General features: G+C 36.3%; 1 protein-coding gene across 1 annotated transcript; it reads left to right on the forward strand.

The window, feature by feature from the left end:
• Positions 1-6,791: 6,791 nt before the first annotated feature.
• LOC127865896 (zinc finger protein 84-like) lies at positions 6,792-25,667 on the forward strand (the record flags this gene model as incomplete). The annotated part of the gene is made up of 8 exons (XM_052405945.1): positions 6,792-6,985; positions 8,005-8,029; positions 8,892-9,240; positions 13,759-13,935; positions 16,651-16,773; positions 19,469-19,649; positions 22,695-22,736; positions 25,616-25,667. Coding segments are annotated over 8 exons (1,143 nt in total), but the record flags the coding sequence as incomplete, so codon positions are not given.
• Positions 25,668-25,784: the final 117 nt, after the last annotated feature.

Here is a 25,784-nt window from a genome sequence, read left to right on the forward strand (position 1 = left end):
AGCTTCACCAAACTTGGTTAGAAGTTGTATCTAGATGATGTCTACGCCTAGTTCGAACATGATTCATGGCAGGTCAAAAACTAGGTCACGGGTTCACTTTTAAACATTCAGCATGGTGTCCGCTCTCTAATGCATGTAGTTTTCATCTGATCTTCACCAAACTTAGTCAAAAGTTGTATCTAGATGATGTCAAGGTCAAGTTTCAATATAGGTCATGCTGGATCAAAATTAGGTCACGGGGTCACTTAGTGTGTTTTAACAATTGAGCATGTTGTCCGCTCTCTAATTCAAGTAGTTTTCATCCGATCTTCACCACACTTGGTTAGAAGTTGTATCTAGATGATCTGTAGGTCAAGTTTGAACATGGACCATGCCGGGTCAAAAACTAGGTCACGGGGTCACTTAGTGTTTTTTTAAACATTGGGCATGGTGTCCGCTGTTTTTTGTGAAGACAACATTCTAAATATTCTGTGTCAATGCGGCATGTGGGGGTATTCGTCACGTCTGTGACAAAACTCTAGTTTTAATTGGTGTTGTCTTTATTGTTTATCTGCAAATAAATGGCATTATTCAAGTTGTTATTTCTTAGTAAATATATTATGTATGTACATTTGCAATACTATAAACGATGTTCATATTTATGCACTCACGCATGTTCTTTTCTATTTGTATTGCCTTTTTGTAAGAGGTGTTCATTTGAACAGATGCTACGCAAGCGAAACATATTTTAACTGATTGGACGTTTACATGAATTATATTCATAAAACATGAGCTGTAGACACATCTCCGAGTATGATATCTTTTTCAACTACCATTTCGCCCTCCCTCACAAAATCAGAATAGCAAACCTAAAGTCATATGTGGAGTTTTTTTACGAATTCAAATAGTAACACTTTTAAATTTTACATTTAAGGTCGCGGAACCCCAAAACTGAAAAAGAAAAATACCTCAGCTGCAAGAAAGGTTTGCGCCGTATGCAGCAAAGCCTTCTGTTATACGAGGGGTCTGGAAATCCACATGCGCACGCATACCGGAGAACGACCGTACGTCTGCGAGACTTGCGGCCAGAGATTCTCGCTGAGGATGCACTTGGTCGCTCACAACATCTATCACATGAAACATCCGTGATTTTTAAAATACTAGCATTTGACGTGGTAATAAGAGTGTTTGCCCGCAAAAACTCATAAGGTCAATTAACGATTGTAAACACATGTCATTGAGTTGTTAACGTTGTTTAACCCATTTATGCCTAGTAGACTCCCCCATCCTTCTAAATTGGATCAATTTATTTCCGAACTAAGGGATGTCTAGTATATTTTTTTCTATATTTAGAATATTTCTTACAGAAATTCCTTTAAGCAAACAGCACAGACCCTGATGAGACGCCGCATCATGCGGCGTCTCATCTGGGTCTACGCTGTTTGCCAAGGCCTTTTTTTCTAGACGCTAGGCATAAATGTGTTAATGTAAACATAGGAGGCTTAGGAACTTTCTACTTGCAAGAAAAAATAAATTATAAACCGTTGTGCGACTTTATTGTGACAATTTTCAAAGGAAATCTAAATGAAAAGGTTGATATTGAAATGTTAATACGGGCTTCTGTCGATACACTTGCTGGATGTGTATTTTAGATTCATTGTTTTATTGACTATACTATGTATGTTTTATACGGTTATTCCTTTGTAAAACGACAAGTAACTTTTATAAAGGCGCAGGGCATAAATAAGTATACATGTATATACACGTTCATTTGTAAATTTAATTACTTGTTTATGAGAAAATGTGTTATTTTCCGTCTATTTTACTAAATATCAGATGTATGTTTAGTGAGGATTTCAACGATAATGTTAATTGTGGTAATGAGCTTTGGGGGTGGCTGACTGTAGTCCGTACGGCATCAGTGGTTTTGACGGGGATGTCTCACTGAAATTATGTTCGCTTTTAGCTTGCATGCAGAAATTCTGGATTGCATTTGGGGCGAGTCGGATCAAGGTCACTGTAACTTTAAATAGAGTAACTGCACACATGTGTTTTCCGATCAATTACTTTGAATTTTGAAGGTCTTTGCAAACAGCATCAGGATCCAAACTGTTTGCTATTCTGATAGTGTTCTTTGAAAAAAAAATCGAAGAAAATGCTAATTTTAGAAATTCAGTAGACGACATGTTAGCAGACGACACATTTCCCAGCATGCAAAGGGTTAAGTTTGAAACTTTGCATATGGCCAACTTAAAAAGTGACTTAGTGTTGACGTGTTTCTAGTTGCATCATGATCACTGCAACTAAAATAGAAAAGGGTTACCGATGATGAAGTTTGTTTGGATGAAGGTATTTTGGTATTCAGGGTTTTATGGGAGCTTACGTGCAGATCTGTTGCAGTTCATATTTGGCGATTCAAATCAAGATAACTGTTACAAACACAAGTTTTTTGTTATTATATCGAGTTTTTATTGTGGTTTTGAGCTGGAATTGTGTGTACATGTAGGTTACATACTGAGCTTTTTTGGGATTCCATGTGATGGCACTCCTGTTAATAAAAACGTTTCTAGTCAACCTGTGTTTCGTGGGGGTGTTGTGCTAAAAGGTAGGACGTTAGTAGATGCCTACTTTTAGACCCGTGAGGCCTGTCGAATAGAGGTCAATGCCACTCTTACTAAAATAGAAAAAAATACTGTTGTCGCTTGATAATTTGAGTTTGAACGGGGTATTGTGTTGATTTTTTTCGTGCATAGGACTTACATTGAGACAATTTTTTAAGTTGCAATCATATTTTGATTTATGTTAATTTGTAAGCAAAACGTTCAAAACATTATTTCTTGTAATTAATATAGTAAACCTTTTAGTTTAATTTGTATTGTGTATATTTGTCCATTTAAAAAAATAAAATGTATTATTCGTTGTATAAGTTCTTTGTTAATCAAGTTTGTTTATCGATTTGTAATACTATAAGCGATATTTACATTAACACTCGCACGCATGTTCTTTCGTAGTGTTTCGCTATGTTTGTAGTAGGCGTTCTATTGAACAGCTGCTACATAACAAAATATTGTCTAGTGATTGGACGGTCACGTAGAATTTATCTACATTAACTAAATTCGTTTGATTTGCAATGATCTTCCCCATCAAAATCAAATCAGAATGGCAAACGAAACCAAAAGTAATTAACCCATTTATGCCTAGCGTCTAAAAAAGGCCTTGGCAAACAGCGTAGACCCAGATGAGACGCCGCATGATGTCTGCGCTGTTCGCTTAAAGGAATTTCTGTAAGAAATATTCTAAATATAGAAATAAAAACACTAGACATCCCTAATTTTGGAAATAAATTGATGCAATTTAGAAAGATGGGAGAGTCCACTAGGCATAAATGGGTTAAAATGTGGAAGTATCGCCTGATTTCACACAGTAACACTTTTTTTTTAATTTTACATTTAAGGTCGGGAAACCCTGGAGCTGAAAAAGAAAAATATCTCAGCAGGCGGCAAGGTTTGCGACGTGTGCCACAAAGCGTTCCGATCGGCGGCGGCTCTGGATATACATATGCGCACTCATACCGGAGAGCGACCGTACGGCTGCGATACCTGCGGGCGAAGGTTCACACAGAAAGCGCACTTGGTCGCACATAACATCACTCACATGAACAACTTGCGATATAAGAAATGGTAGCGTTTGACAAAAACTAGTAGATTGGGGGCTTGGTCCAGAAACTTTCTAGATATATTTGTCAAGTTAACTGATTCACCGACAGTTATTTTATATGTTTATATGTTAACATATGCATTAAACAGACTTAAATCGATGTAAACCTTTTTTGTGAGTTTTTATGAGGGTTTTGTTATAAAGAAACGTACTCCATATGTTAGGATTGCAATTGTGTCGTTTTGTTAAGGCAAATGCAAGGGATGATCTACAAATACGCAGTAAAGTGAAGACAAACGTTGCTACCAATTTTAAGCAGCCTGTTTTCTTGATCATGAAAACACGGCTAAGACAGTCGATGTATTTCTTCATCATCCCTCGTATTCAAACATTTTTATGCCCCCTTCGAAGAAGAGGGGATATATTGTTTTGCACATGTCGGTCCGTATGTCCGTCAACCAAGATGGTTTCCGGATGATAACTCAAGAACGCTTAGGCCTAGGATCATGAAACTTCATAGGTACATTGATCATGACTCGCAGATGACCCCTATTGATTTTGAGGTCACTAGGTCAAAGGTCAAGGTCACGGTGATCCGAAATAGTAAAATGGTTTCCGGATGATAACTCAAGAACGCTTACGCCTAGGATCATGAAACTTCATAGGTACATTGATCATGACTCGCAGATGACCCCTATTGATTTTCAGGTTACAAGGTCAAAGGTCAAGGTGACCTGAAACAGAAAAATGGTGTCCGGATGATAACTCAAGAACGCTTACGCCTAGGATCATGAAACTTCATAGGTACAATACATACTACGTCCATAGAAATTGCTTATTATCACTCTTTATTGGAACGATGTTATCGAATAATAATCTTTTGCGCTTTTGTATTTATATAAACATTGTTAATAAATATCTTACATTAGGACATTGTTAGCTGGATAGTAACCCTTACGCAATTTGTAAGGTATTTTGGTGTAGCCAAACATTATCTTCGAATACAAATCCAACTATTTCGTCAGTTCATTGTTACTCAACTTTTCATACTAGTAAACAAACTTACCGCTTTAACGGTATATTCTTATTCTTATAATTTCAGACAAACGTCGTCGCAGCTGGCTTCACATTAGTTCGCATCAACGCCGTGATGTTCGATTGAACACCGGTGTATCGCCATACGTGTGCCCTATCTGTCACCAAGGGTTTCGGCGAAGGGTCCTCCTAAAACAGCACGTGTATCTACCATGTAAACCTGCGTCTGGCGGGAAATAAATAAATGAGGAACCCGCTGTGCTGCTTTTGTCTGACAATGATAAAAGGGAATTCGAATTGAAGAATTTTTAAAGTGAAATGTTATTAGTAAACTTTTTGCGGAATTCTAGAAGTCATTGTGTTTTTTAATATAAATATTTCATTGACATTAATTTTACTTTACACATTGAAAATATGTATGGTGTTGATACTGTTTATATGTAAAAAACGTTTACGAAAGGACATGATTCGACATTTATGCTACACTACTGTCTAATGAGGTTTTGTTGAAAGAGAAATATCGGACGAATGTCACTTTGTCGCTTTTAATGTGCGTATGTGTACTGTCCTTTGTAAAATATGTTATTTTCAAACAGTTCCTACTTAATCGAGAGTAAGCGTATAATATCACTCTTTATTTTAACGATGTTAAAAAATTACAATCCTTTCGCGTGTATATATGTGAAAATGGTAAATTAATATGTTTTAACTTGAAATGCACATTCACGCTATTGATTTCACTAATATGTAAATTTATTCTGGTACTTTTTTAACTAAAATAATGTGTGTGTGAATACATACGGTTTTCGTTTACACATTTACGGTTACTTCGAGATAATGATCGTTCGTAACTTGCTCATTTGTTTCATGTATTAAGCAGACACAAAGGTTAACTAACCTATTGATTTGACGGTATATTCCTTTATTTTCAGATAAACGTCACTTCTGTCATGTGTGCAACAAACGGTTCCACAACAGTTCCAATCTACGCCGTCACGTCCTGTTGCACACGGGAGAGTTACCCTACGAGTGCCCCATCTGCCACAAAGGATTCAATCGGAGGGACCTGATGACAAGACACGTGTATTTACAATGCAGACCGGCGTCAGGCCATCCGACGTGATGTGAAATACATCAATCTGCTTCATTAAGCCTGACAGTAAATAGGCAATGCCTAACCCTTTACCACTTAGATATGTATTTTGACGCATTTGTAGTCCATTCGAAAGTTTAATTTACTTAAAGAGCTTTCTTACTAGATTTAAGTTTTGAAAGCTTTATTTCCAACCCTTAGATACCGATGAGCAGCAAACAGCATACAACCTGAACAGACTTCGAGTTACTCGCAGGCTGTTCTGGTTTTATTCTGTTTGCACATTGCCATTTTCACTTTGCTCGAAAGTGGGAAAGGGTTAAGGAACAAGTGTTTTATGAGTGCGTTCCGCTCATTGAGCCTTTTTTAAACAATTTTTTTTATTTAAATTTGTTGTATCTTGTTTGTATTTACTTTTGTTGAGTTTCTAGTGGGGCAATATTCAGTTGTTACTTTTAGGTTGACTTTCTGTTGTTTAAATTGAATAAATACACACAAATAAAACTCATAAGATTTTTAATATTTGTTTGCATATTTTGCCGCTTTTTATATACGCAGGTGTTAAAATAAAAATATCAGTTTTCATTGATATACAAAAATAAATATATCGTTCGAGTTATAACTAAAACTGTAAAACCATGGATAAGTTTGTTCGCTTACTACGCTATTTTGTAAGTTACTTTTTTAAATGTATTAATGCATAAGAAATACACGTAACATTTTCCTTTAGTTGTGACGTTTTTGTTGTCTTTTGTTGTTGTTAAAATATAATAAAAACGCAACAAAACTCATTGGATTTGTATTATCTATGTTTTCCTTTTCTTTGCTATATTACAGATTAAAAACATACAATTTTCTAGTTTTCATTTATTGCAAAACAATAATTAATTGTTTGCAACATGCCAAAAACTGTACAAACCATGCTTTAGTGTGTTCGTTTCTTCCCCAAGTGCTAACCTCAAATAAGTAATTAATTAACAACTTAAATGACATTTTTGTTCGTTTCCAGCTGCCCTACTAAATTTGGTTATTCTTGTTTATTTCAGTGTGTCATTTCTGCACCAAGTTCTTCCCATCGAAATCTCGGAGAGAACGACACATGAAGTCCCACACTGGAGAGAGACCGTTTACCTGTGACGTTTGTGGAAAGACTTTTCAACGAAAAGATCACCTGCGCGCGCACTCAGTTGTTCACATGATACAGACTGACGGCAAATTTATGTGACGATTGGACAGTTGTTCACATGACTTCGTTTAACTGGCGATTGGAAATTGCTGACACGCTTTAACCACATCCGTGTATTTTTCGTTATCATTCGTAAAGTGTTGTGGATGGCAAGTCGTAGAGGCCGTAACAAACTTTTGGATTTATTTCTTTTGTATATTTATATTTGTTAAAAGATTACAAAAAGATGTTTGTATTTTTCATCATTAAACATTGAGAGAAACTGTTGTAAGTCATTTGTAATAACATAGTTCGAAACATTTATGGGATTTATTAAATGTTACGTGAAAGTCTCTCAGAAAATTCTGACATTGTCCACTAAATACGCTTAAAGGGTACATACAGTTGATTTCAATTGTCTGGGTAGAATAGCTAATTTGCGTACGTTTTGTGAAAACACAGCGCAAGTGTGTAGCATATTAACTTGCTTTTCCTATGCAATAGTGAATTTCTCGCATAATTATGGAACTCAGAAAAATACCTGTTATCAAAGCTATATCCGTACACATGTCCTATCAGTAGTGTACTCCACATCGTTGCACGTTTGTAATGAGTATAGTAATGCTGGCCAACATTCAACCCATTTATGCCTAGCGTCCAGAAAAAAGGCCTTGGCAAACAGCGTAGACCCAGATGAGACGACGCATGATGCGGCGTATCATCAGGGTCTGCGCTGTTTGCTTAAAGGAATTTCGGTAAGAAATATTCTAAATATAGAAATAAATATACTAGACATCCCTAATTTTGGAAATAAATTGATCCAATTTAGTAGGATGGGAGAGTCCACTAGGCATACATGGGTTAACATCGCTTTCATCGTTTCAGTGTGCCCTATCTGCTACAAGAGTTTTCGACCTAAGGCAGTCCTCCAGCGTCACCTGCTCACGCATACACACGAACGCCCTTACGTTTGTGACGTTTGCAACAGGAGCTTCCAGAGAAAGGACCATCTGAAACGACATTACGTCACCCATATAACGTCTCGTCTAGACAATCTTATGTGAATGCGTTGCAGAAGACAGTGGCTACACGACCGAAATGTCAGCCGCGTTTTGCGAAAACATGGCTTAATGCATATGCGCACAGACTAATCATGGAATACACTTTCTGCTTGTGTGGTATTTTTAGTTTAAAGGAAGTCTGTTAGCGAAGATCCAGTTTCGGCAGAAACTGTTGTCCCTGATAAGCCTATGCGGACTGCATCGTCTAATCAGGGACGACACTTTACGCACATGCATTAAGCCCAGTTTTTTCCAGAACGAGGCTCATATGTTTAAAGTTGTGAGTGAAATTATACTGTTTTTTTAGGCACGATAGATTGTTTCGAAAAGTTTGATTCGTCAACCACAAAACATACACAAAACAATCGTCATAAATTCGTCAGAACAAGGAAAAAGTTGTGAGACAAATGTGTTTCTTGACTGGATAAAACGCACACAGGGGGGCCATATAGGCGCGTACACGCGTTGATTACGCAAACAAATATACACATGTATGGCACGCCTGAACCACAAAAATGAGAAAAACTAAGTTTAAGTTACTTAAACTAGGTTTTTCTCTACTTAAATTCAATTTAAGTTACTTAATTCGAATTAACGCTGCTTAAAATGAATTTAAGTAGTTTTTGTGGTTCCCGCGGCGTTAACGCTAATTAAAACACCGAAAATGCATTAACGGTGCTTAATGGTAATTTTCTTACTTAAGTTGAATTAATTCAACTTAACAAGGATTTTCTCTATCAATTGTACTATTTTCAATTTAGTTGCGTTAAAATAGGTTTTTCTACTTAAAATATGTTTTTAGTTACACGAATTCAACTTTAGTAAGGAATTTTACTTAAGTTGTAAAGTCGAATTGTTTTGATTGGTCAGTTAATGATCCGGAAGACCTAAGCCAATCAGAAACGTCGTAACAAACGTAAACAGGAAAGGATATTCTTCTACCGCCATTTACAATTTTGCAATGGATCGGTTACAACGCACGCATTTACCTACAGCTGACAGTGTTCTTGAAAGAGTTTCAATAACACTCAGAGATGTACAGAGAGGCAAACAGAACGGCAACCTTGACGTTTCTGCAGCTCGCACCCAGATCGCCAGTCTTCTTACAAACTTGCAGAGACTTGAGAATGACCACACCGTCCCAGATGATTTACTGAAGAGCACCATCCAGTCAGTAGTGTTAGTCAGAGATAGTCTCCCTGATTTGACTCAACATGCTCAACACAGCAGTCATTCAGTTGATCGTTATGGTGAGTAGAATGCTAAATATAACAAACTTTTTGGCCTGTCATGCATAAAGGGGGTAAGGAGGGAGTCCCATCCCGAAATCCTGTACCTATTATTTTGCTCCTTTGAGTCCTTTCCCGATTTCCTGGATTAAATTAAATTCATTCCCAAATTCCAGATAAAGGTATAAAAAAATGTTAGGCAAATTGTTTTAAATAGATCTAAACCGCAATGCATATCTTACAGTCCCAGCCAAACTCACAGGACCTCAGGACATGACTGGTAAAAAAATTGGAGGTCCAGTAAGGTGACCACACTTACAGGACCTCCTGACCAGTATAATATTTTCTGATGCAAAACATAAATAAAGGACCGTCCAGTAAAATTTTTTAAGGTCCTGTAAAAGTTTTGATATTACAGGACCTCCTGTCCAGTAAAAATAAATTGAGTTTGGCTGGGACTGATCTTAAGTTTTTATTCACATCAAATTTTCTGTTTTTAAATTCTCACAAGAAACTTGTGTGTTTATTTTATAATTCTGATGTAAAATTTGAAAAAATTTCCAAATTCTGGATAGGAATCCAGATTCTTGATAACATTTTTCCTTAATTCCTTAAGAAATTTAACGACATTCCCAATATCCCGGAGTTAAAATTGCTTCATCCTCGAGTCCCCATGAAAAGCCTTCCCTCGCCATGGATATACTGTTTATGATATTTTCGTGCATGTTCATGTATAGTCTGTTTTCAAAGGCTGTCCAGGTAGGAATACATGGGGTCCTCTTGTATTATATATTAAAGCTGGAAAAAAACAATTTTTAACCAGGTGTTTCTCAGAAACCCCGTATTTTAATCAGTACAAACAGGTTGATCCACTCCCATTCACGTGTGGCCCGTCACGGATGAAGCCTGACTTGAAATGTTATTCTGGCACCACTATATTTCACAATATTATACCTCCCCATTTCCTGTCTTATCTAAGGCCAAAGAAAAATGATTGTTGGTTTCCCCTAACATGGACAAAAAAATCAGACCCGGCAGGCAGGAATTTTTTTTTTTTTTTTTTAATTCTTAAATGGAATGTGTAATGCTTTATTTTTTTCAATTTTTAATTTTAATTTGAAAGAAAACTGTTTAAAACATGAAAAAAATCAAAGAAATAAAATTTGTGTAAGAACTTTGCAATAAAATTTTATGAGTAGGGGGGCAATTTTGGTGGGTAGGTCGGAGGAGGGCAAACAAACTTAATTTTATTTTAGGCCTATACCAAAATTATTTTTCATGGAGGGGCAAATTCAAAGCAAAATGCATAAATCAACACAGGTATATTTTCTCTTGTATAAACTTAGTTGTTTTTAAAATAGGAATATTCACTGAAAACGTTGAGAGAATATGCAAGGCAGAAATTTTACATGAACATCTAACTATTCCCTCCCCCCCCCCCCCTTCCCCAGTTTTTTCTTTAATAGATAAAAGTGCAAAGTAACATCCATACAGGTCAAGGAAGTACAAAAATACATACAGCTTGTACAGCATAAAAGACATATTTTACAATATTGTGATATTTGTAAAATTTTGGACTTGCATGGACCTATCACAGTTCTAACATAAATTGCTATAAAAATCAAATAAAAAATTGCTGTCAAAAGTTGAGATCCTGGAGATAAAATACATTTGAGTTGTAGAAACCTTTAAATTGACTCAAGTAAGGATGCAATATTGTCGTTTCCAAAAAATGATTTAGTCCTAAATTCAAGTTTTGTTTGCTATCAAGTATTAACTTGATTTTAACATCAATTTATCAAAATGTGCAAAATTTCCTGAATTGGTCCCCCCCCCCCCTGGAATATTCTTATACCTTCCAATGTGTGATCATTTATATGAAATTAAGCTATTTCCCGGGTCTTAAACTTCTCAAAAATTTTCTCCTACCTTTACTCCTGACTTAAGTTTTATGGAACTATCATTGATCATGTTTATTCTTCACTAATTCATTTATAAATTGAGTCTGATACCATATGATGGTAGTCGAGGGTGTTAAAACACTGTCTTTGCATAAATGTTTTTATTTTTTTTAATACGAATATGAATTTTCTATTTAAATTTATTTTATTTCATTAAAGGGATTGTCAGAAACTTCAAAGTCATTAATATTTGAATAAGTTTCTTCAACATTGTTGGCAACTATTAAAGGTCATGAAACTCACTGTATAAAAGCAATTTTGATTAAGATTCTATTTTCATTCAAAGGATTCCTTTAGGATTCCATTACAAAAAAAAACAACAACATGTGACTATGATTATCAAAAGCTCTCATGCAGGAAAATTACAAGCAGTGTTAACCCATAACCATATTACAGCATCTTTTAGCTGTTTTTTTTCACACAAGGACTTGTTGGATGACTTGTGGAGACCACTATTTTTTGAAATTCCCTGTTTTTCTCTTGGATGGAGTGTGGTCTCTATGTAACTGATCCCATATAATATCTTTCCACTTGCATACTAACATAATATATATCTGTTTAATCATTTTATCGAAGCGTTATGGCTTAAGTGATGTTATTGACTAAATTTTGACAAAACTAAAACACCCAAAAAATAAAATTGCTACTTACCAACTGACATCTTGAATTCAGGATAATTATGATCAAGCAATTGAGTGGTGGTTTATTTATAAGAAAAAGATGAAGACATACTATGACTTAGCTTGTGGAATGTCATATGGCCTTCTTTTTAAGAAAACAACCCATGTGTAATCAAGGGGTACCCTTCAATTAACTAGACAATTACCAATACTGTTAAAACAACAACAAAATGTTGGTTGTTTTTAAAAAGGGAACTGAAATAACAAATACAGGATATGAAAGACAATTAACGAGCAATCACTGATCCTCATGACATTTTTAATACTGTATTATGGATTCGTTTGTTAACATTGCAATATTTACACACTCATAAAAAAATATAAATTGTTAACTGCTGCACTAAAACAACAATTAAATTCTTAATAGGTTTATTTTGAATCTCATCAAACAATATAGGATAATATTTCGGAAGAACGAATGACATTTAACAAATGCATACATTAGTTCTTTTAATTAATATCTAAACTGGGAATATATACGGAATATATGTCTCTGTCTAAACTATTTATTTCTAAAGGGGAAAAATCAGAACACTTAAGTTAGATATGTTTCTAAATAATATGTTAACAGTACATTTTTTTCTTTTTTTACATTTAAAATTATTTTAAAAGACAATAGTGCACTCAGACTTAAAATATCACCTGGGTAATTTCTGATATGTGTACTTTTTGGGATTGTTTACTTATAAGTTCACTGCCAATACTGAGATACTGGAGACTGTTTTTTTTCCATTTAAATACTAAAATCAAAGCCAAAATTTACATGTATAGAATATAATTAAGTTGGATTCGGTGACACGATATAATCTTTAATTTCTACCTGGGACATATAATATAGTCCCAGTTTCTACATACAAGCTGGTATGACTACTCGTATACAAGACAAGTTATTACTACAGGTAAATGCGATATGACCCGGAAATATATAGACGGGCGGATCGTTTTTGATGTTTATTGCATAGTTACTGACTGTCAGCAAAATTTGATGATGAAAGGGTGTTTTGAATGTTATTCCAGACTAAAACAAATTTTAGCTGACTTAAGATTCTAATCCAAATTTATAATATCTGTATTTTTTGCTCGTACCACATGGCAATCTTTTTCTTCCGACCTCGGGCCTGAATTTATTAACAAACCTGACAACCAATCAAAACGCTTGTTTCATATGCTTATTTTCGGACGCGAGTTTTGACTTAACGATAATTAATAATTCAACTTAAGTAAAAATTTTATTACTTAAGTAATAATTAAATACAATTAACGATGCGAAAGCACTTAAATTAATTTTAAGCATTGTTAAATGCAAATTAAGTAACTTAACGGTAATTAAAATCAATTTTTGTTGTTCGGGCGCACTTAACGAGTTAAACTAAGTTTTTCTCTGCTTAATTCATTTTTCTCACATAAATAGAAAATAACTCTTCTTAACTACTTAATGCATTTAGTAGCGTTAATTCGAATTAAGTTACTTAAATTGAGTTTAAGTAGTGAAAAACTAAGTTTAAGTTACTTAAACTTAGTTTTTCTCTTTTTTGTGGTTCAGGCGTGCCATACACATGCATCTTAACTTATTAATTCATTCACTGCTTTATAAGCCAAAATTGTAGACATTTTATACGTATTAAGATCGTGGACATTCTGGCTCTATTACAAATTTATTATTACCAATTATTAAAGTTTAATTTATTGTATACGACTCATTACGGCAATAATATATACGAAAGGTGCAACTTCAAGTGTCTGTCAAAATTACGTTTGTGATATTATCTTGGATTTTTTGGAGAATTGTATAGTATGACTTTGTATTTTATTGAACAGTATTTAATTTATATATTTCATTCGGTTTTGTCTGTTTTCCTTTGTAATAAATTGATTGAATACTTTATTTTTTATTTCAGTGTGCTCATTTTGCGGTAAGGATTTCCCGAGTCGCTACAAGTTGGAGACCCACATCCGGGTACACACGGGGGAGCGGCCGTTTGAATGCAGTATGTGCCACAAACGATTCACGCAGAAGAGTCACCTGAAGTCGCATATGATTTGTCATTACAGAGTTGAGGGACTTGGGACAAAACCATGAATCTGAAGTCGCATATGATTTGTCATTACAGAGTTGAGGGACTTGGGACAAAACCATGAATCTGAAGTCGCATATGATTTGTCATTACAGAGTTGAGGGACTTGGGACAAAACCATGAATCTGAAGTCGCATATGATTTGTCATTACAGAGTTGAGGGACTTGGGACAAAACCATGAATCTGAAGTCGCATATGATTTGTCATTACAGAGTTGAGGGACCTGTAACAAAACCATAAATAAGAGCGTTTTGGCAGTAACCGAATACGAAATTATGTGACTATTTGATATATTAAGTGTGATTAACCCATTTATGCCTAGCGTCTAGAAAAAAAGGCCTCGGCAAAGAGCGTAGACCCAGATGAGACGGCGTCTCATCAGGGTCTGTGCTGATTGCTTAAAGGAATTTCTGTAAGAAATATTCTAAATATAGAAATAAATATACTAGATATCCATAATTTTGGAAAAAAATTGATCCAATTTAGAAGGATGGTAGAGTCCACTAGGAATACATGGGTTAAATAAATCACAATGCCATTGACAGTTATCTAACTTAAACACTCAACATGGATATGATTATAATTGTATTCTAACCCATGCAGTGTTGTTCATTTTTTTCGTTTTGCAGGAAGTTGTTCGCTTCATGTAAGCGTTGTACATTATCTTTCGTTTATAATAAATGTATAATGAATGTCCTTATTTCTTTCTGCGGTATAAACGATACAGTGAAAGTAATGATTGGTTTCCGAACGTTTACTATGACGGAAAGGGGATGACAAAAAGATCAATGCTTATTCCCGTATTTTGCTTAGAAGAGACTTTATTTAAACGAAAAATGTCATAAAAGCGGAACGTGTCGTCCCTGATTAGCATGTGCGGACTGCACAGGCTAATCTGGGACGACACTTTACGCACATGAATTTTGCCCAGTTTTCTCAGAACGCGACTCAAATAAACGGATGTAGCGACCAAAACTTTTTCTGACTAAGCTCAATGTCACAAACGTACAAGTAAATATTCAATTTTGAACATTGGTAGCGCTTCTGATTGCATAGTTTGCATTTCGAAAGCTACAATCGATATTTTATGCGATAACTTCAATAAATTGTTGAAACAAAATACACCTTCCTTAAATGCATATACTCCATTTGACATACAAATATCATCCAAATGTTTATTTAACTATTATTGTAAAGCGATGGCCTCTATAACTGCTCATAACCTCCGATTGCTGGCTCTGACCGATGTATAATTCCTGCAGTGTCTAAACTGCAGCTCATATTTTATAGCTTCTAGAACTTTAAACAATATTGATTTCGAAAGGTTGTAGTAACTATCCCCTCATTCGAAGAAGCATTGGAATATTGGTAGGCATCTGTCTGTTGTTCGGACCGTATACCATTCGTTTCCGCGCGAAATGTGGAGGTCACCTGGACTATAACCTTTCATATTGGTAATATGATAACTTGGGAGAAAGCCTATCGAATTTGAGATCAACCAGTAAAGGTCGAAGTCATATTGGGTTTTAACAAGAAATTTAATGGGTACACAATTCATTTTAAGTACCGTAAATACACATGAAACCACCCTTAAGCACACCTCAGTTATGATAACAGACTATGAACATTGAACACTGCAATTCCTTAAGGATAGATTATGGTACTGGCTGCAGTAGAATGAGTAAAAGCGTTAACCTCTTATTCTCTTCTTCACGGTGTTTATAGTGTTTACAAAAACATGTTCACTGATTTCTTTGAACCATGTATTGATTTGTATGCTTGCTGATCAGTTACATTATGATGCACCAGGCAGTTACTCAAATCCCCACTCGCAGTAATACAATAATTCCCCCCGCAGTTGCATAATAATACCCCGCAGTCTCATTTTTTGCACCCGGCAGTTTCATTATAATGCGCCCCGCAGTTACTCAATATTCCCCCAGCAGTTACACGATAATGCCCCCGCAGTTACATCATAATGCCCCAGCAGTTACATTATAATGCCCCTCGCAGGTACATTATAATGCCCCCGCAGTTACATTATAATGCCCCCATAGTAACATTATAATGTTCCCGATGTTACGCAATAATGCCCCGCAGTTACATTATAATGCCCCCGCAGTTACATTATAATGCCAATCGCAGTTAGATTATAATGCCCCGAAGTTACACTATAATGCCCCCGCAGTTAAACTATAATTACCCCGCAGTTACATTATAATGCCCCGCAGTTACATAATAATACTCCCACAGTTACACTATAATGCCCCCCGAAGTTACACTATAATGTCCACGCAGTTACATTATAATGCCCCCGCAGTAACTTAATGATTCCTCACAGGTACACAATAATGGACCCTGCAGTTACATAATTATGCCCCCGAAGTTGAATTACAATGCCTCCATAGTAATCATGGTTACCGTATATTTCAGATAACTGCCCCCGCAGTAACATAATGATTCCTCACAGGTACACAATAATGGACCCCGCAGTAACATAATTATGCCCCCGAAGTTGAATTACAATGCCCCCATAGTACTTCTGTAACAATCATGGTAACAGTATATTTCAGATAACTGTATCATATGCGGCAAGGAGTTCCCAACCATGTCAGTTCTTGTGTAATCAATATTGCTCCATTAATTCACAGAGCTGTTTCATTATAATGCCCCCACAGAACTTACGCTACCAACATTGCTTCCCTGTATTTCAGAGAGCTGTTCCATATGCGGCAAGGAGTTCCCAACTTCGTCAAAACTGAAGACGCATATGCGCATCCACACCGGGGAACAGCCCTACGAGTGCCCGGTGTGCCACCGGAAGTTCAACCAGAAAGGCAACATGCGCGCGCACATGATCGGTCACTTTTGCGACCCATTGTAGTCAAGACTGAGAAGCAGTACAATAGGAAACATGGTATGCGTTACCATGGCAACAGATTGTGCCCTCGATCGAGAGATTGGAAGGAGGAATCGGCTAGATCTTGATACACCAAAGCACTATGATCATGATATTCCTGATAAGTTTTACATTGGACTTCTTTTAGGACCTACTGTAAAAGTAGACTATTAATGATGGTTTTCTTTCGTGAAATGTTGCATGCACATAATTGGTCAATCAAAGATATTTTGGCAGGCCTACCGAAAGAACGTAATGTTTTTCTTGTTTATATCCGAAAATGAGGTCGGATCTATATCCGTTAAGGAACAAAAAAGTGTACTTGATTTGGTAGCCATATTTAAAAGAACAGACAATAGTTATTGTTTTAAGAATTGTTTTTTTTTTCAAAACTGTATAGTTTAAAAAAAATGGACTATTAATAAAACACAGGGCCGTTGCTTTGCCTTTTGTGAACCATGTCATTTGGCAGCGCACATGGACTTTCACCCATTTATGCCTTACGTCTAGAAAAAAAGGCATTGGCAAACAGCGTAGACCAAGATGAGACGCCGCATGATGCGGCGTCTCATCAGGGTCTGCGCTGTTTGCTTAAAGGAATTTCTGTAATACAAATTCCAAATATAAAAATACATACTAAACAATTTAGAAGGATGATCCAATGTAGAAGGATTGGAGAGTCCACTAGGCATAAATGGGTTAACTGTTGAGAAAACGACTCCCAAATTGGATAATGTGATTGATGCTACCCGATCAGTGTATCTTTGTAATTTTGTAAATAGATTTTCACTGCCATTCTAAACTAACATCCGCACAATGTTTATTGACGTCTGCAACAGAACTGAGAAGTAAAGACGTTACAGGGCTTTTTTTCCTTCTTTGGGACCCGCCGAAAATCGGCCCTTTCCCCTCAGATTTTTTTTCCCCTCAGCAGGTAAATTTTCCCCCAGACTTCATATTTTTCCCCTAAAAAAAAAAAAAAAATTTTTTTTTTTTTTTTTTAAACTTTAAATACATAAGTTAACCTGATCCAGTGTAGAAAATATAACATATTGCATAATTAAATTATCTGTTGCCTTGATTTTGTTTTAAAAACAGCAAAATATGTTGAATTGATTATTTAAGACTTTCCTTATTTTCCCCAAAATCCGGCGTTTCGCGTGATTTTTTCCCCCCAAAACCGACATTTTGCGCGATTTTTTCCCCTCAAAAAAGGCCAGGCCCTTTCCCCAAAATCAGATAAAAACCCCTGCGTTAGAGAAATTAAAAGGTATGCATTATTCTCTGCTTCGTTACGTTATATCGAAAAAATGTAGCGAGTTAAGTTCATAAATTGTTCATGATTACTCGAAACGCTGCTGTAACCTTTATCCGGAGACGTTCTCTAACAACGTAAAGCATTCAATCTAGCGGCCATGTTGCTCGTGATTTTCATCAGGAATTTTTTTATCATCGCACTGCAAATATTATATAAGTTTTTCCCCTTTTCATCTAAGACACTTTACCATTATGGCACAAGAAAAAACAAGGATCACGTGTTTTTGGAATGCAACGTTATATAGTAGACCTCAATAAAACTTTCTCATGCCTCTCTGGTTATTTGTGTTCACCATATTTATGCCCCCCTTCGAAGAAGAGGGGGTATATTGCTTTGCTCATGTCGGTCGGTCTGTCGGTCGGTCCGTCCACCAGGTGGTTGTCAGACGATAACTCAAGAACGCTTGGGCCTAGGATCATGAAACTTCATAGGTACATTGATCATGACTCGCAGATGACCCCTATTGATTTTGAGGTCACTAGGTCAAAGGTCAAGGTCACGGTGACCAGAAATAGTAAAATGTTTTTTTAATGATAACTCAAGAACGCATACGCCTAGGATCATGAAACTTCATGGGTAGATTGATCATGACTTGCAGATGACCCCTATTGATTTTGAGGTCACTAGGTCAAAAGTCAAGGTCACGGTGACCCGAAAAAGTAAAATGGTTTCCGGATGATAACTCAAGAACGCATACGCCTAGGATCATGAAACTTCATGGGTAGATTGATCATGACTCGCAGATGACCCCTATTGATTTTGAGGTCACTAGGTCAAAGGTCAAGGTCACAGTGACAAAAATCGTATTCACACAATGGCTGCCACTACAACGGACAGCCCATATGGGGGGGCATGCATGTTTTACAAACAGCCCTTGTTTACATATGTCAAATAAGACATACAATGCTGTGCCTATATATAAGTTGACGCTATATGTGGTACTATAACAAAATGATGTATAATATAATGTGACAAATTAATATGTGTCGTGTTATGAGAAAACTGGGCATAATGCATGTGCGTAAAGTGTCGTCCCAGATTAGCTTGTGCAGTCCGCACAGGTTGATCAGGAACGACACTTTCCGCCTTAATTGGATTTTTGCCAAGAAGATACTTCATTTAAACGAAAAATGTCATAAAAGCGGAAAGTGTCGTCCCTGATTAGCCTGTGCGGACTGCGCGGGCTAATATGGGACGAAACTTTACGCACATGCATTAAGCCCAGTTTTCTCAGAACGCGGCCCATATAATGAAATGTCATTCCATTAGGTATTTACGAATCACACCTTCGGTTCTGCCTAAAAACACACACATTTTATAATTTCAGAGCCGTGTCTCTTTTGCGGCAAGATGTTCCCCTCGGCGGCGAAACTCGAGCGGCATATTCGCGTCCACACGGGCGAGAGGCCCTACGAGTGTTCCGTGTGTCACAAGCGGTTCTCGCAGAAAGAACACCTGAAGACGCACAGCTTAGTCCACGTGGCGGGAGGCTGGATGTAAGCAGCAATTTTGTGTGCGTGATAACGATAACTGATGACGTCATTAAAAGAAAACCACCAATGGTACACTTGTCGGCTGGCTGGCTGCGAGCAGCCGTTTTTTGCGTGATGAAGTTGCATGATGACGTCATTCATGACTAATGTTCTTACACGTCCAAATTGGTCCTCACATAAGAGGATTTAAAAACACTCATTGGTGCACATGACGACAGGCTGACTGTGAGCAACAATTGTGTGAAAGTGATTACGTTGAATGATGACATCATTTCGTGTGCTACAACTGATTCTCGCAGAAAGAGCACTTACACACGCGTACACTGGTCCACGTAACGGTCGGCTGAGTGTTAGCAACCATTGTTTTTGCGTGATGACGTTGCATGATGACGTCATACATGTCTATCTTTATTAATGCGTCATACGAAAATAAAAATAACAAGCACGGCGTTGTGCGCGTTCTAAAGATACTTGACGTAGAGTATTTGCATTGGAAATGTATTACATTTCATTATTATTAAGATTTTCATTTTGAAGTGATATGCCCGTTTTATTACCAGAATAAAACTAATAATACTAAAAGTGCCGTTGTGTTTATAGTTATTCCGCAATCGGTATTATAATCAATGTGTTTTAACGTAACGTGTGTTTACTGTGTACGATCTATTAAAGCGAGATTATACGATTTTTTATATGTGTAAAAGTGTATTATCTCGCTTTAAGGCGGTTGTGATTTTAGAGTGCCGATACTTTCTTCATGCAACGGCTGTCCGATAACGTTCGTCATTCTACTAGGTATTCATGTTTTGTAATTTAAAGTTCCGTAACCAAAACAAGAACGCAGAATCATAGTTTTTATGGCTAAGGTTACGTAGACATTGAACACTGTGAGATATCCACTTGACGTCAGGTTTCATTAGTATTTGTTCAAAATGCAAATACTTCGTAATAAGAAAGTGAACAGCACGGGCAGTTTGTTTACTTTGTAATATCTTCTTATATGCATACGATTTAAGACACAGTCCTATCACTTGTCAATATATTATAATATTTACCAAATTGTAATATATATAGGATCTGGCCCGAGTTGTCATATCATAGCATATTTTATTAAACTCGTCCAGGAAATTCGTAAGTAAGCTCGCCAATGGCTTGCTTACCAACACAATTCCTGAACTCGAGTGTCAGATCTTTTTATCACATGCTTTTAAATGAGCAAACTTAATAAATATTTACGCAAACATAATGATAAATCCCGAATGTTGTTTACATTTCGTGATGCAATTTGACGATGCAACGTCATTTCAGCAAAATAACAAAATGCGATTGGTCAATAAACGCAAACTAAGCCGCTTAAAAAGTATATAAAACATGTTTAAGATATGTAGGATCTGGCAGCCGCTTTAAAAGTATATAAAACATGTTTAAGATATGTAGGATCTGGCACGAGTTGTCATATCATACCGAGCTTACTAACGAATTTCATGGACGAGTGTAATAAAATTAATAAATAATCGACGGGTAACCGTTGGTTATTGCGGTAATAACCAACGGTATGGAGTTCCGATGCGTAGGAATTAAACCACGAGGGCGTAGCCCGAGTGGTTTGATAACAAGCATCGGAACGACATACCGTTGGTTATTACCGCAATAACCAACGGTTACCCGTCGATTATTTCGATTCTAACACGATTTCATTAATAAATTATCCGCGATTTAAAGGTTATAAATGAGAATTATATTATCCGAACGTACTCCACTTTTCCGCGAAAACGTGACGTCATCACAACATTTAAAATCAAATGACGTCTTCATTTATAAACAGTGCGCGGACTATCAAAGTGACGTCACTTTAAACAACCGTTGGTATATCGGGGAAATAACATACGGTAGTTTTCCTTCTTTGTATATAGAAAACAAGTCACGTGCCGTGGTAGAATTGAGAAATAATCGACGCGTAACCGTTGGTTATTCCGGTAATAACCAACGGCATGGAGTTCCGATGCGTAGGAATTAAACCACGAGGGCGTAGCCCGAGTGGTTTGATATCAAGCATCGGAACGACATACCGTTGGTTATTACCGCAATAACCAACGGTTACCCGTCGATTATTTCGATTCTAACACGATTTCATTAATAAGTTACCAGCGATTTAAAGGTTATAAATGAGAATTATATTAACCGAACGTCCTCCACTTTTCCGCGAAAACGCGACGTCACCACAACAATGAAAATCAAATGACGTCGTCTTCATTCATAAACAGTGCGCGGACAATCAAAAGTGACGTCATACTAACAACCGTTGGTATATTGGGGTAAAAACCCACGGTAGATTTCCTTCTTTGTATATAGAAAACAAGTCACGTGCCGTGGTAGAATATGGTATAAAAAATGACAACGAGTGTCATATCTTTTTATCACATGCTTTGAAATGAGCAAATTAAATTAATATTTACGCAAACATTATAATAAATCCCGAATGTTGTTTACATTTCATGACGTCATTTGAGGTTGCAACGTCATTTCAGCAAAATAACAAAATGCGATTGGTCAATCAAAAATAAGCCAATGAAAACGCTTAAAAAGTATATTACACATGTGTTTGATAAAGATATTCGTAATGGTTATATTACATGGAAAACAGGGTAAGTAATGATGTTTAGTTGTCACGGAGTATACTTTTCAGAACGATGTATAGTTTGTGAAGTGGCATTGGGTCTGAAATGTATATCTTTAGAGCTCTGTATAGTTTTTGAAGTGATATTGAGTATGAACTATATATCTTCAGAACCCCGTTTACCGGTTGTTTTGTGTAGTGATATCGGGTTTTAAGGTTGTATTTCTGGAAACCTGTATAGTTTGTGTAGTGATATTGAGTGTGAAGTATATATTTTCACAACTCTGTTTAGTTTGTGTAGTGATATTGAGTGTGAAGTAAATATTTTAGAACCCTGTTTATTTTGTGTAGTGATATTTAGTGTGAAGTTTATATTTTAGAATCCTGTATTATTTCTGTTGTGATATTAAGTGTGAAGTATATATTTTCAGAACCCTGTATGATTTGTGGACGGATGCTAGTAGGATCGACAAGTATTATTATTATTTGTGTAGTGCTATTACGTGTGAAGAATATATATTTTCAGAACCCTGTTTAGTTTGTGTAGTGATATTAAGTGTGAAGTATATATTTTAGAATCCTGTATTATTTCTGTTGTGATATTAAGTGTGAAGTATATATTTTCAGAACCCTGTATGATTTGTGGACGGATGCTAGTAGGATCGACAAGTAAATTGGAGCGCCATATGAGGACACACACGGGGGAAAAACCGTTCCAGTGCCTCACCTGCGGGAAATGCTTCTCACAGAAAAACTCCTTGACTCGACACATGCGCAGTCACGAGACACATAACCATGGGACTATGAAACGCGACTGACGAAAGCTCTGATATGCTCATCTGAGCACGACGTGCTTACGGTGAGATATTGTGATCTCTCAATGCCCGGCGTCTTGCAGATTGCATCTTGATGGAGCATGGTCATACTATTTATCTGGCCAATATCTAGGCCGAGTTCAAATTTAGGTCACATAAATGAAAAAAACCTAGGCACCTAGGTCGAATGCTTGTATTTTTGCCATTTAGAGGCCACATTTATGACAATTCATATAAAATTGTTTAAGTATTTATATTTACATATTCTACACAGATTTCTAATATGTGTAAAATGCGTCCAAGAACTAAGTCTTTCGTCGAATCGCAGAAAAACCTTACAGAATTACAAATTTTGATGCAATATTTATGACTCAATATTGCTGAAAAAACGTCATCTTTACAATATCTAGGTTGAGTTCGAATCTCTGTCACGTACGTTTAAAAACTAGGTCACCACATCATATCTTAGAAAAACCTTGTTACCACTAGAAAAAACATGTGACTCTTGATTACACATAGACTGATTATCTGGTACCTGTCAATCTTGTCAATCATGATATGTTTATGGTTAGTTTGAATCTGTGTCGAGTGCGTCTAAAAGATAAGTCACTAGGCCAAATCTTACCTTTGTAGAAAAACCTTACCACTGCAGAGGCCACATTTTCGGCTAAATATTAATGAAATTCAGCTACTAGTAGTTTATCGTGGCAATATCTTAGTTTTAAACTTGGTCACATGCGTAAAAAACTAGGTCGCTATTTTAAATCTTATAAAACATAGTAACACCATTTTTGTCTCATCCCGCTGAATCATGGTTTGAATGATTGTCTTTGCATCATCAAGAACGAGGACAAATCTGGGTCACTTGCATCATTAAAATAAAGCCCGTATTTAAATCGTAAAGGAAAAACTTGTAACCACTCTACAATCCATGTTTTTTCTCAATCTTGATGAATCTTTTTAAAACTTCCAACTTTAAGTATATGTCACGTGCGTGAAAAAAAATCCGGGCACCACGCCAAATCTTAGAAAACTGTGATACATCTCGAGAGAAAAAACGTTAACTCAATATTGAGAAATATTTATCAGAATGTTTATCTTGACAATATCTAGGCCGAGTTTAAATCTGGGTCATAGGCGTCAAAAAACTAGTTCACTTGATTCAATCTAAGAAAAAACATTGTTTCAACTCTAGGAGTAGCATGGATGAATAATTATAGGTGGAACCTTTTTTAGAATATTTACGTTGACAAAATCAAGTTTAAATCTGTCTTATGTGTGATTGAAAACTAGATCATCCGGTCAAGTCGTCCACAATTAATGGCCGTAAACTCTGGTGAGCGCTTAGGAGCCATTATGGTCCACTGGTTATTGAGTGTTTTAGAGAAATGATCATTTTCTAAGGTCGACTATTACTTGTTGTGCAACAATTCGTATCCTATAAATTGATGTATATAAAAGGATTCCGGTAATCAAACTTCTTTCTTTTCTTTTTGGTTACTTTCACGCCACTTTTATATTTCCTATTGCAAGGTTTCTGTGTTACTTCTAAGCTCAACTGAGCTTAGAAAGTCTTGTGTCGTCATTATTAGGATTGTTACCACTTTAGAAGCAACATGTATGACTAATTCTTGATGAAACATGTTAAGAATGTTGATATATATTGACACCATGATGGCCATGTTCGAATCATGGTCAAGTTGGGTCAAGAACTAGATCACCCGGTCAAGTCCGCGACAATCGGTATTCTTTGAACTCACGTAAGCACTTTACAATATGTATATTTTTATATAATAATAAAACAATAACAATAATAACAATTATAAATACAATAAACAATATAAAAAAATCACATTTTAAAATTAAACCTTTGTTTGACATACCTCATTTAATGATAACAACTACCGGACGTGAAGTTTTATGGAGTTGACATTTGGCAAAGATTAAAATGTTTATAGACAAAAAATGTAATCAGTTTAGTAAATACTAATTAGTCCCCTATCGGTGAAACCAGAGAGGTACTTATGGTTTGCACTCTGTGTGTCTGTCAGTCTGTCACACTTTTCTGGATCCTGCGATAACTTTAAAGGTTCTTCATATTTTTTCATGAATCTTGAAACATGGACAGATTGCAATATGGAGAATCATTTTGTTCCTACGTCAAAAATTCTGGTTGCTATGGCAACAAATAGACTAGAAATATTGCTGAAAATGGTGGATGCTGCGATAACTTTAAAAGTTCTTCATATTTCTTTCATGAAACTTGAAACATGGATAGATGGCAATATGGAGATTATGCACGTCATTTCATTTTGTTCCTACTGTAAGAATTCTGATTGCTATGGCAACAAATAAACTACAAATATTGCTGAAAATGGTGGATCCTGCGTAGGTTAGGGACTTTAATTGCTTGGCAATAGTCTTGTTGTTCTTGTTGCAACAGGCCGTTACGCCTGCAAGGTAGACAAACAACAAAAACATACTGAAATCTGTATGTTAAATACCCATGGACTGATTGTTATTGTTTCAAAATGCAGTTTCACTTGCAAGGTCTGCAGCAAGAAAGTGCCGCCCCACCGTCGCACCTGAACAATCACATGCAGCAAGATAGTGCCGCCCAATCGCACCTGAACAATCACATTCAGTAAGATAGTGCCGTCCCCTCACACCTGAACATTCACATGTAGTAATTAAGCGCCGCCCCGC

Source organism: Dreissena polymorpha, chromosome 1, assembly GCF_020536995.1.
Source record: "Dreissena polymorpha isolate Duluth1 chromosome 1, UMN_Dpol_1.0, whole genome shotgun sequence".
Lineage (NCBI taxonomy): Eukaryota > Metazoa > Mollusca > Bivalvia > Myida > Dreissenidae > Dreissena > Dreissena polymorpha.